Below are 12,557 nucleotides of genomic sequence, written 5' to 3'. Positions count from 1 at the left end.
GAGGTTCCAATTGGTGTGGCTGCTGCAGGGGAGCTCAAGGGACAGTTTCACCTCCCGCTCTCACAGCAGGTTCTGTGGTGGCCAGGTGGAGCGCTGTCCTTGTCCCTCGCTGGGATATGGCTCTGGCACACGCTGTTGTCTCTGGATTCTTCTGGTCACATGTGGGTGTGACACATCCCAAGAGGTGACATTTTCAAGACCAGGACTGCAGCACATCCCAGAGGAATAACTTACCCAGAGCTGTAGACGTAATTTGTTTTGCCCCTGAAAATAGATGACTATTAGATATAACCTAAAATATCATAGTCCTGTAGAAGCTTTAGCGTGTCTTGTTCACTTTAGAGGCAACTCTAGGGCTTCCCCGCATCGACTGAAAAAATAATTTGTGGGGGTTTTATTGCAGGTTCTCAAGCCAACGGCCATCAGCCCCTGCGATCGCTGCCATCGGTGCGTCAGGACGTCAGCCGGTACCAGCGAGTGGACGAGGCTCTACCACCAAGTGAGCTGCTCCATACTTCAACTGGGGGCTGGGCTGCCAGGATCTTATTACTGAGATCTCATTACATTCCTTTTTTAAACGTGAGAGCTGAGAATGAACAGCTGAGAACTTAAAAGCAAGGGGAAACGCTGAAAGCCTAGTGCTGTTTTGCAAAAGGTGTTGTGCTCTGTTTGCCAACTATCAGGATGTGTGATGATAATTATACCTGGTCTGTGTTTTCCTTGTGTTTCTTGAGACAGTGTGAAGGCTTATTGAATTAAAAGAAACCTGGGTATTAAGCAACAGTTAGCTGAGCCTAATTTGACAGATTTGCTATGATGTTTGCAGAATTGGCAATTATGGAACATGCATTTCATATACGAAGGCATTTGATTGTTATAATTGTCCATCTTTTCTGGCAGGTCCGCTTACCTTTAACATGTAAACCCAGGAAGAGCAATAGCATCTACTTTATTATTAATACTATTAGCTGGGGAAAAACAATGTCAGGTGTCAAGCTTTGCAAGGTTTTTGGTACTTATCCATTGACCTTTTGCACTGGAATAAGCCTCAGAGATTGGATCTTGAATTACTTCAGTCCAAGAGAATTAGACTTAGTATCCTGATATTTTTTTTTCCCTTGGGACAATTGCTGGTTAGTGGCAAATAGAAAAAGGAATAGAAATTATTATATATGGATTCCACAGAACCTTAACTAGAAGGCCTATGGGGAGAGGCTGAGGGAGCTGGGCTTATTTAGTCTGGAGAAGAGGAGACTTAGAGGTGAGCTCAGCACTCTCTAGAACTACCTGAAGGGCAGTTCTAACCAGGTGGGGATTGGTCTCTTCTCCCAGGCAGTCAGCAATAGGACAAGGGGGCATGGGCTTCAACTCTGCCAGGGGAAATTGAGGCTGGAGATGAGAAAGCAATTCTGTGCAGAGAGAGTGGTCAGGCACTGGAATGGCTGCCCAGGGAGGTGCTGCACTCACCGGCCCTGGAGGTTTGTGAACTGAGATTGGACATGGCACTTAGTGCCATGATCTGGTTAATGGACTGGAGTTGGACCAAGGGTTGGACTGGATGATCTCTGAGGGCTTTTCCAACCCAGTCAATTATGTGATTCTGTGATACAGTGGGAAATGTGATTTTGGGGATAAAATAGGGAAAAGCCGAATCTCGTATCTGTTCAGTAAGAAAGTTCTGCGCTGAAGTCATCATATAGAAGAGAAAGTTGGAACAATAGATTCAGCTACAAAAGTGGCAGAGCTAAGATAAAGAAATAAATAAACCCCAAGCCCTCTGTAGTTCACAGTGTTTTCTTGCTACTTAGACTGGGAGGCTCGAATCGACAGCCACGGCCGGATTTTTTATGTGGACCACGTGAATAGGACAACAACGTGGCAGCGACCCACAGCCCCCCCGGCCCCACAGATCCTCCAGAGGTCAAATTCCATCCAGCAAATGGAACAGCTGAATCGCCGGTAAGAATTACTCCTGTTCTTTGTCAATTATGTGCTCTCAAAACTGCATTCCTCATTGTAAGACTGACTGTGGAGACAGGGTCGCAGTTGCTACCGCAGCTGGCCATGTGTGTTTATTTTTATCATATCTGGCTGTCCCTTTTAATTTGAATGTGGGCTTCTAGCGCTTTTATATTCCAACTGTGTTCATTTAAAAAAAATATGATAATGGTTTTCAGAAGTTCAAAAGGCTATTAATGCAGAAATTACAGGTCAATGTAGATTAACCTGCATGGCAGAAAAAATGGGCACATGCTCTCGGAGCCAGAATTGGATCCTAGTTCCCATGTACTATATATAAAGTCCAGTTTTCCAACTGTAGGTACCAGAGCATCCGGAGGACAATGACTAACGACAGGCCTGAAGAGCACACAAATGCCATGGATGGAGCTGGAGAGGAGACTGATTTCCACCATTCTAATGCAGGTTACAAAAAGATATATTTATTTATTTTCCCCTTCTGAAAGGAGCACTCATCTCATAGGTCACTTAATGAGACTGACATAAGGCAGAACCTAACTTCAACCCCTGAAAGTCTGGGTCAAAATGAAACCATTTGTTTTCATCGCTGTCTCATTTTTGAACGTTATGACTCAGCCTGTTCAATATGCTGAAGAGATGAATGTGAGATTCAGAGCATTTTTCTGTCAGTACCTGAATGGGTAGAAATATAGGCAGGATGTTTGCAGTGAAAAAGTATAAAATTGCGTGGTCTGCATTACAAATATTTTGAATCATCTTCTGCATTTTGAAATGGTGGAATATAGGACTAGAAAGGATTTTAGGCAACCATCAGCTTCATCTCTGTGCTGAAGATAGATGAGGCGAGTTGTACCACAACCATACTTGGCAGATGCTATCTCATGTGTTTTTATAACATGTTCTCCAGTTGATGGACATTCTCTAACCATTTTTAGACAGTCTACTCATGTTGTTTCTCTTACAACGTATTCTTAATTCCATGACTTCCTAGTCTTTCCTTATGGCTTGTGTTTTAAAGTCTCCAGTTTTGTTGTTGGCCTTCTCAGGGCTGTCTTCAGTTGGCTGCATTTCCTGAGGAATACTTGAGAAAATTAAATAGAGCTATGACACTGCTGTACTGAAGAGATTGCAGAAACATCACTTGTCTTACATACAACACTTCTGCAAAATTATTACTTTTCTTTTTTTTTCTTTTTTTTTTTGGTGATAGTTTGACACTAACCACCTGTTTCCAAGTCTTTGATCTGCTAAAATCAGGTCCAGACCCTTGCGTGCAGATCTTCGGCACAGATGTCTGTTTTTTGCCTGGTCTTTGTGCCATGATTGTCCTCTTCTGCACCCAGGTCTTTGCACTTTTCTGATGTGTTACTACAGCACTTGGCCTTGTTGAACCTCAGACAGTTGGGCTCAGCCCATTGATCCAGCTAGTCCAGATCCCCTTGTAGAGCCTCCTACACTCCCATCAACGCTCCCACCCAACTTGGTGCATCCAGATAGGTTTTCAAAGCTAACTGAGGGGAGCAGTTTCAACATCCTAGCAAATACCACTCATAATATATTTTCAGTTCTTGGTACATTTGAAAAATCAGTGAGCTTCTATGGTTGCTAGGAGAAGACCCAAAAGGTTACTGGAAGTTGAAACTTGAAAGGTACTTCCTTGGTAACCTGTTTCCTACTTACATAAAGTGCTTAAATACTGTATCAGGATCAAGGCTGTGTTAATGACAGTGATTTATTGGTTTGGTTTTGTTTTTTTAAGGAGGAATGAAGCACTTTTAAGTGTACAGTGACTTTTATACCTGTTAGTTGGCATTTTAAAAACAAATTATCTGCATATAGTTACAGTATAGCAATATAGGCTTGCCACAAGGACCTTCTTGCATCTTGCAACAAGTAAAAGTTACTAAAGTAAAATTATCATATTTTCAGGCGCTTCAGTGCTACGTTAGGAGAAATTCAGATACACTTATGTGAAGAATACTTAATAAATCTAAAATAATTGTATACCTAGTGCTTTTCCTGTGTGTGTGATTCAAGTACCAATATAGTTGTTTGCAGTGGTGTTTTGGTAATGATTATTACTGGAAGTCTTTGTCACTCACTTTGCTGTTAGATTTTCGAAGAGAGAATGTGCTGCCTCACTCTACCTCCAGATCCAGACTGACGTTATTGCTCCAGTCCCCCCCAGTGAAATTCCTTATCAGCCCGGAGTTCTTTACAGTGCTGCATTCTAACCCTGTAAGTATAGTGTCTACAAATGAGAAGCTTTCATAAATACACGCTAATAAATATAGCTGTCGTGTACAAACATATTGCTCAGTGTTTGATTGAAAGATATTAGTAGTACATGAGGGGGCTGGATAAATGCAAACACCCATCATCGTTCCTTGCTAGTTGGCATTATTTTTCACACCGTTCTTCATCTTTCTAATGATACAAAACTCATTTGTCTATGGAAGCAATAGCTTTCTTGCTGTGCTTTGCAGAGGGTGAGACAATTCTGAGATTGAAAATTAGGCTCATTTTTTAAGATCACTTTGCAGCTTATGGGATGATGTGTTTTCCGTGGGATATTTTGTATCAAAATACATTAGAGGTCACACTGACCAAAAAGAGATCTTAAGGTATATTTTCTGTTTTACCTGTTCTTCAGTGCAGCTTCTTATATAAATTTTTTCAATGTTTCTTTTCCTACGTGTCACAGCTTGTATAGTGTAAAGAGAAGTAATGGAATGAATAATTTGTTGTCTGCAAGCAAACTTGTTAATAATTCAATGTTTTTTAAATTACCGGTCAGCGTTAGTTTGCTTTTGATATATATGTATATGTGTCTGTATCTGAATAATTCTGCTTTACTTGCACAGCTTTATCTTGAATATCCCAAACAGACCAGTTTTTTTGCAGGGAAGGACATTAACTGTTTATTTTCCCTTCTTATTTTAAGTTTTCTCTGTTTTACACTCTAATTTTATTACATAAATTACACATGGACATGCAATCATAGGGTATTTTGGAAAAATGAGCAAGTGGAAACAATATTTATGTGGATTTGTGCTATGTTCTGCAAGCATATCTATCTCTGTCCTGCAGGAAACTGTCTGAGCTTTATTACTGTGTTCTGTGGCTGCATTTGACTCATTAATCCAGAAATTAGGGAATAGCTATAAAAACTCTACTTTTAAAGCAGTTTTCAGTGTTGTAGGATTCTTTGGAGTTCCAGAAACGAGTGTTTTAAATGGTACCTGTAGCATATTTCACATTTTGCTGACTTGAGTCAATTATGAAAATTTGTATATCTCAAGCAAAATAAGAAACATCAAACACTTATCCCAAAACCTCAGAAAAAGGACCAATTTTTTTTATATTGTTGTGGCTTAATTGGAGATAATTTTTAAGATTTTATAGATGATGATTTATTTATTTCTTAGTAAGAAAAAATTTTACCTTTTAAAAGTAATTCATTTTGCCTTCTTTTTTCTTCAGAGTGCCTACCGCATGTTTACAAATAACACGTGTTTGAAGCACATGATCACCAAAGTCCGGCGGGACACCCACCATTTCGAGCGCTACCAGCACAACCGGGATTTGGTCGCCTTCCTCAACATGTTTGCCAACAAGCAGCTGGAGCTGCCGAGAGGTTGGGAGATGAAACACGACCATCAGGGCAAGGTAACTCCTGCACCTGTGGCTCTGAGCTTTTCATCTTGGATGCTGTCGCAGGGGTGGAATTGAGGGTTCTGCTTATGCAGAATGATGTTTAGATTTCTCAAAGAGAAGTGCGAATTCAAAGAGTTTGGTGGCAGAGGTTCCAACTCCAACATTGCAATTAAAATTGTGTTTATTGGACAGACTTTGTAGTTTTTGAACTGTGGAATGGTCAGTTTCACTTGCCTGTCTGTCAGGATGTCAGATGATCAAAACAGAGTTCTTACTGTTTAATGGAATTCCTTGCTTGTAGGGATAGGTTACAGGTACAAGCGATGGTTTTGCAACTTTGGTGTCCCTCCATATGCTTCTCCTTTCTTGGGAAATGGAAATATGAACTATGAACATGTGGACATATGGAATATGTTCCAGCACAATCCGTGATGTTGTTTAGTTGCTCTATAGCGTGACACAGTGGTTTGTCCACGGACTTTCATAGCATTTAGCAGAACTGCATTTTCTCTGGTCTGGCTGTACCAAGCAATCAGAAACCATGATTCCATGGATGCTATAAGCTGGTGTTGCCACCACAAGAGCCAGTTTTGGTCTCCTCTTACCGAGGGTAGAGGAACCAGCAGGGAGAGGGCCAAAAAAAGAGTAATTTTATCCTGGCCCAGCTGCCCAGCCGGGTTCAGTGTGTGGCCACACAAACACTTGTGCCCGCAGGGGGCGGGAAGGGTGGGAAGGGATGATACAAGTGGTTCAGGATGGGGGAAGATGAGAACTTTTATTTTGCTGACACCGCAGGACTGAATTGGTTATGGAATTGTGGTCCAAGTACCTCCCTGGTGTGCAGACACAACAGTGGGTCCCGCAACCCCCAGCCACCTCTCTACTGGTCCAGATTCTTTGGTTCCTCAAGCCAGAAGTCACTTTCCTGTAACAGTCCTGCTCAAAACAGGCATCTTTTTTTTGCCACTTCCACATTTTTCCAGCACTGTAACTGAAAAACAAAACAAAACAAAACAACAAAAGAGCATTGAAATAGAACAGTGCTGGTTTCCAAGTGCAACACTAACACTGGAAAAAGCTTAAATTTCAGGGCTTAGAAACCTTTTTGGTTCAAATTGGACAGAACTGTAGGAGATTTTTCATTTTCCAGGATACATGCTCCTGTGACCTTGCTTTCAGCAAATGTCTGACCGGCCAACATGTGTTATTTCTCACCAGTTGCCTGTTTAAATGTTTGGGGTTTTTTTTGCCATCATCTTTGTGTCCCTGTCTGACTTCTCTTTTTTTAATGTTTTTATTTTTTTTTGAGGTTAGTGAACTTAGCATATTTCTATCAGGAGAACGGCAAAAATGCCTGTTGGCTTGTAATCAGAGTTCATCACAGTATGCGATCATACACTTGATATATATATACAGCCAATTGTGATCATAATAATATGGTAAATAGTTTTTGCCACTTAGTGTCATCTTTTTAGATGTTTATAAGGAAATAAAAAGGAGAATGCAGCAGGGTTACTTTTATTAACTATTTAAATAGTCTCTTTACAGTCATAGTAAAGCTTCTTACTAATGATGCTTGTCAGATGAGAATTTCAAAGGGCTTTATAGACATGAACGACATAAGGCATTCAAGAATTCATCCCTCCAGTGAGATGGAAAAATGTTGTGTGTCTTCTGCTGAAGGGAAATGCAAACCACAGTAATGGGAGGAAGATTTTTCCAAAGCCTCACATCAGAGAATGAACCCTAGATCCTGGACAGATGTTAACCTTGGACACAGTAAAAACCAAACCAAGCCAAAACAAAACGTTGGCTGTAAATTCTTTCTCCTTCTCCAGGCTTTCTTTGTTGATCACAACTCCCGCACCACCACGTTTATCGACCCCCGGCTCCCGTTGCAGAGCAGCAGGCCCACGAGCGCCTTGGTCCATCGACAGCACTTGACCCGGCAGCGCAGCCACAGCGCTGGGGAGGTGAGTGGGAGCTGCCCCTTCTCTTCCTTTGGGACCCATCAGCTTCTTAGCATCATCCTTTTCCCATCGCTCTGTTCACAATTTCATGCTGTGAGGAGCGTGATTCTTCTGTGCCCATACAGTACTCATCTGCAAATAGTTATTATTTTATTTGCTAGCCATCATTGCTTTTGAAATGTATGATTTCAGAGGAAAAATATCAGACATGAGTTTCTGTTATTTTAATATGCAGTAACTCCATTTAACCACAGGAGAGCATCTGGTTACAGATTACCGGTATCTGTACCCTGTCTTTCCATGTCAAAATAAGTATTGTTGTCTAGCACGGTGTCTGCCAAGTGTGTTGACATAACTTTGCAAATAAGAGGGGAAAGAAAGTACATGTGTTTATATACATCTAGATGTGCAGCTTTCCAAATAAGTATAAAAAAGCCTCACTGCAAAAAGGCTTATCAACCTGATAAATGCATCTCTACATTCTAAAGAGAAATACATGAAAAATGCCGTTTTGTTGACCATTTTCACCAGCAGTCTCCATACTGTTGTTGCAACCTCTTTTTACTTGTGAGCAAGTGTCTGTACCATGACTTTGGCTTCAGTTGTACTTTATTTAACCTCCGTGCTGCAAGTTGACTTTTCAGAGAAGGGCTGTTCATCCTTCTTTAAGCAGCATGCAGAAGCTCTGCATGTAGAACAGAGAGATTCATGTCAACTGTGCTGCTGAAGCTCGCAATACTGAAAAAGAAAAAAGTAGTTTATCTGGCAGGAAGTCATCAAATATATTCATTATACACAGTGCTGATTACCTGACAAAATTTTCCACTCCATCTAGATACATGAAATTCCTTAAACCATGTTTCTACTTGTAATTTTAGAAATATTTCCTTGATATTGTTGCGATTGTAACTTGAAGTATAATTCCAGATAGGAATCTCAAACATAGCAATTCAATCCAGTATTCCCATTGTGGGCTTCATGATGTAATGATGTTAATTTATGTGCATGTTTATGAATCTGAACACCACTTTTTCTTCTGTGCTTATGACTTAAGCATTGCATATTTGCAGCTATTTTTCCTATTTGTAAACCATTGCATCAAGGAACTATACATTATTACAAAAGATGAGAATTTAATGAAAAAAATTCTCCAAATACTTTATTTGCCACAAACTTGGATGTTTTGAAGCCACTGACTCATTTTTTACAGGGAGATGCTCTAAAGCAAACATTAACCAATATAAGGAATGCCTTTTTAGTTAAAACTGAACGGCAGCGTGGTAATAATAATGTATTATTAATAATGGCATTCCTTTGCCAGCACAGCGCCTACAGGAAATAATTTTTCATTTTTCTCATGTAGTATTATCAGAGAGCACAAAGATCTTGGGAGAGATACCTCAGGACTTTTGCTGCCTCGTGATTTCAGAGGCTGGATTTAAATACAACGTTTAGAATGATTTGTTCTTTTGTAGTTCGATGTTTTAGGCATCTCTGGAGCTTTGAAGTGTAGTTCAGACGCTAGATGTTACATGTAGGCAGAAGAATGGAGAACTGAACATAAAGGCCCAGCAGGATTGAAAGAGAGGATGAACAAAATGTTTCACGTAGATAAAATACAAAAGACTGAGACTGTAGAAGTGACTGAAGCCTTAGCTCACAGAACACTGCACAAGTTGCCCTGACATAACAATTGCTACCAGGAACAATTTTATATTGTGGTTCTATCTTAAAAAATGTTCACATGCAACATTTTTTTAGTCCTGGAAGGTGAACACAAAAAAAATCAGAACAGTTTTACTGGATGATTGTAGGAAAAATATTTTTACTGGTTTTGGACTCATTTGCCTTGCTTGAATATGAGCTCACTTATTTTATCCTTCTGCATCAGCCACTAACTTGTTTCCAGTTCAGATTTAGGGCAACTCCATTCATGCACAGAAATAACAGAGGTGCTAACAGAGGAGCAGAATTTGATTTTTCAGAACCTTTGATATGGATAAAGATGCCGTGAAGTACAAAAGGCCCTCTGAAGGAATGCCAGTTTGAGGTTTTTTTAGTCCCTTTTCAGAATGGGACTGCTACTTGGAAACAGCAATCAACTTTCAATCAGTTTTGATTCTCCCTATGAACAGGCACACAGAATCACAATGTCAGGGACTGGAAGGGACCTGGAAAACTCCTCCAGTACAATTTCCCTGCTGGAGCAGGAACACCCAGATGAGGTTACACAGGGAGGTGTCTGGTTTACTGTCACACAGCACAGCTGGTTCCTGCTGTGGTGGTCACTGGGGACAGGGATCAAGCAAAGCATTGTCGTCCATGCCCAGTTTTAGGCCCTATGAGTTCTCATGTTTCTATCCCCAAGTACATCTGCTGGAATAGAGACACTCATTGTGGTTCCTCGCGCCTTTTCAGGTTGGGGAGGACTCCCGCCATTCAGGACCGCCAGTTTTGCCAAGACCATCCAGCACATTTAACACAGTCAGCAGAGCTCAGTACCAGGACGTGGTTCCAGTGGGTACGTCCATGTGTGGCCTCTTCTTAGATAAGTTCTCCACAACTGAGGATGTTGTGTCCATGTGCACTGCTGAGATTTTCATTTGTTTGGGATGGGTGGAATTTAGTGTTTGTTATTATTACTTCATCAGCATTTCCCAATCGTTCAGTAACAACCTGCAGGAATAATACTAAAAAATGTCTGTGCAGAACCAAATAATGTAAAACTTCTGCCTTCCTTGCTCACTCTATGTGGTAACAGGAGGAGTTGAAGCCGGTGAGCCAAGTTGTGTCCTAACTGGACTCTGTGTATTCCCGGTGATTTTCGTACAACCTCTGAGCATCTGTTTTGGCAAGGTTCCAGAAAGTGTTAATCAGCTTGGAATTAGTCACTAGCTTAACTCCTGTTCTCAGTTACATACACACAAAGTTACTGACTTTTGTGCCACCAAGAAGATAATTTAGCTTATCGAATCTAACAGCTGTCACGTCGTTCTAAATCAAGATAAATTCATCCAATTGACTGAGTGGCTCTTTGTACTGTGGCGTGTTTACTTGAAAATCTCTGCCGATTTAAATCCTTCCCCTTGCCATGGACATGGTGTGCACGCATTCCAGGCTCAACAATCAGTGAGGATTTGATATGGGTGTTTCTGATGCCTCTTTAATATTGAGAATGGATTTCAGTGCACTGAAAACCAAGGTCCCTGTAATTTTAGTCTATTCTACCTCAACTCAGAGTATGAGTGATAAAACATAATAGAAATAGCTAACAACATTAGAACTGCTAAAATTGGGAAGAATGTGTCGCAGTCAGATTTGGTGTGTGATCAAGAAGCATGTTCCCCGAATGATAGTAGAATTGGTGGCCTTACATGAAAAATTATTAACATAATATCGCTAAACTTAAAACTGTGAAGATGAAGTCTGCTATCATTATTGTTTGAAACTCAGAAGGAATGCAGTCCTGTCTTCTTGTTTCAGCATGATACTTTTGTTGATGTTTTCAGCTTACAATGACAAGATTGTTGCGTTTTTGCGGCAGCCCAATATATTTGAAATTCTACAAGAGCGTCAACCAGACCTTACTAGGAATCATTCACTCAGGTAATAAAATTGGTGATGTCTGCTATACCATTTCAATACATAATGGTAATTAGAATTTGTTTCTTTTGTTAATATTAGCAGTGGAACATAGCAGATTGTAGCCTTGTAGCCTGTTTAAACATACTCATAAAGCTGTGGGAAGTAGTTCTTTGTGTTACTCTGGGAAATAAGATTTAGAAGAACAGAGGTAATGTGTTATTACCAAATAAAGGTACCTACAATAAAGTGTTTGGAACAAGTGGCATAAGAGATTTGCTGATGTCTTCAAAATGTGCCAGGCCAGCTGGATGGCACGGCAAATGAGTACGTGTCCAGCTGGGACATTGAGGCATTATCGCACAGATGGTTTTGTCCTTGTCTTCTTACTAGGTCCTGACCTAATGACCTTGGAGGTAATCTTGTATCAATCAGAACTTTTAGTGTTTCTTCAAAATTTAAGAAAGTAGTAGCTACAGGTTTTTACATAGTTCTGTGAGCCTGAACTTGAAGGACTGATGTTTTTAAATTTGGATCAATCTACTACCTGAAGCAGCCTGCACATTGAAGAGATGAGGGCAACAGGTTCCTTGGAATAAATTAGGTTTTTGGTTGCAATATTTTGCTGCTCACAAGGACATGGTGTGGCAGGGAAAAAAATGGTTTCTGTAATGCCCCGAGGTTTTTATGATGTACCCTGTACTTTTCTTGTTACTGTGGTGTATATCGGTGCCTTATTTGCGAAAGAGATGTCGGAAGCTTTTTCTTGCTTCCCCAGGGAGAAGATCCAGTTCATCCGGACAGAGGGAACACCTGGGTTGGTGCGTTTATCCAGCGATGCAGACCTTGTCATGTTGCTCAGGTGGGCACAGCTGATTCCCGTGCACCTGTGGAATGCGCTGGGGCTCTTAGGTGGGGACTGTGCTGATTTGTGGACCGCATCATTTCCCCTTCAGTCCTTGCACTTGCAGCTGAGACAGCTACAACTTAAGGCTTGGATTTTTGATTATCATCATGTTTGGTTTCTGTTAGATTGGTGCAAAAGGAATTGCGGTTTTTGCATTGTTGAAATTTGCCGTTTGATATTGGATACATTCTGATATTAGATATTCTGTCTCTTTCTGGATTTGCTTCTGTTGATATTTGGAAAAGACTGATATAGATACTATGCAGACTCTATGTACACAGATGCAGTAATTAGGCTGCAAAATGTTTGTCGTTTTTCTCTGAAAAGTTGTGTAGCAGTAATAGATGAGGTATGAAATAACCCAACCTAAGCAGACGAGATGTGATACCCATTTCAGCAACAGTGTTAGTAGTAAAGATAAAATAAGGAAATAACTTTTATGCCCACAAGCTTATTATTCA

At 40.6% G+C, this 12,557-nt stretch overlaps 1 protein-coding gene across 3 annotated transcripts in view; it reads left to right on the top strand.

Moving 5' to 3' along the window:
• Positions 1–12,557, top strand: part of HECW2 (HECT, C2 and WW domain containing E3 ubiquitin protein ligase 2) — a 126,350-nt gene that overhangs the window by 90,498 nt on the left and 23,295 nt on the right. For all 3 annotated transcript variants that reach the window (XM_065840657.2, XM_065840656.2, XM_071811481.1), the window contains 9 exons: positions 404–499; positions 1,809–1,959; positions 2,321–2,424; positions 4,094–4,218; positions 5,464–5,649; positions 7,476–7,610; positions 10,026–10,128; positions 11,117–11,213; positions 11,968–12,051. In XM_065840657.2, the coding sequence (XP_065696729.1) occupies positions 404–499; positions 1,809–1,959; positions 2,321–2,424; positions 4,094–4,218; positions 5,464–5,649; positions 7,476–7,610; positions 10,026–10,128; positions 11,117–11,213; positions 11,968–12,051 (1,081 nt within the window). The remainder of the gene's footprint in view (positions 1–403; positions 500–1,808; positions 1,960–2,320; positions 2,425–4,093; positions 4,219–5,463; positions 5,650–7,475; positions 7,611–10,025; positions 10,129–11,116; positions 11,214–11,967; positions 12,052–12,557) is intronic.

This window comes from Patagioenas fasciata, chromosome 7 (assembly GCF_037038585.1).
Source record: "Patagioenas fasciata isolate bPatFas1 chromosome 7, bPatFas1.hap1, whole genome shotgun sequence".
NCBI lineage: Eukaryota > Metazoa > Chordata > Aves > Columbiformes > Columbidae > Patagioenas > Patagioenas fasciata.
The sequence above is the reverse complement of the archived record's forward strand: the minus strand, read 5'-3'. Positions and strand labels throughout refer to the sequence as shown.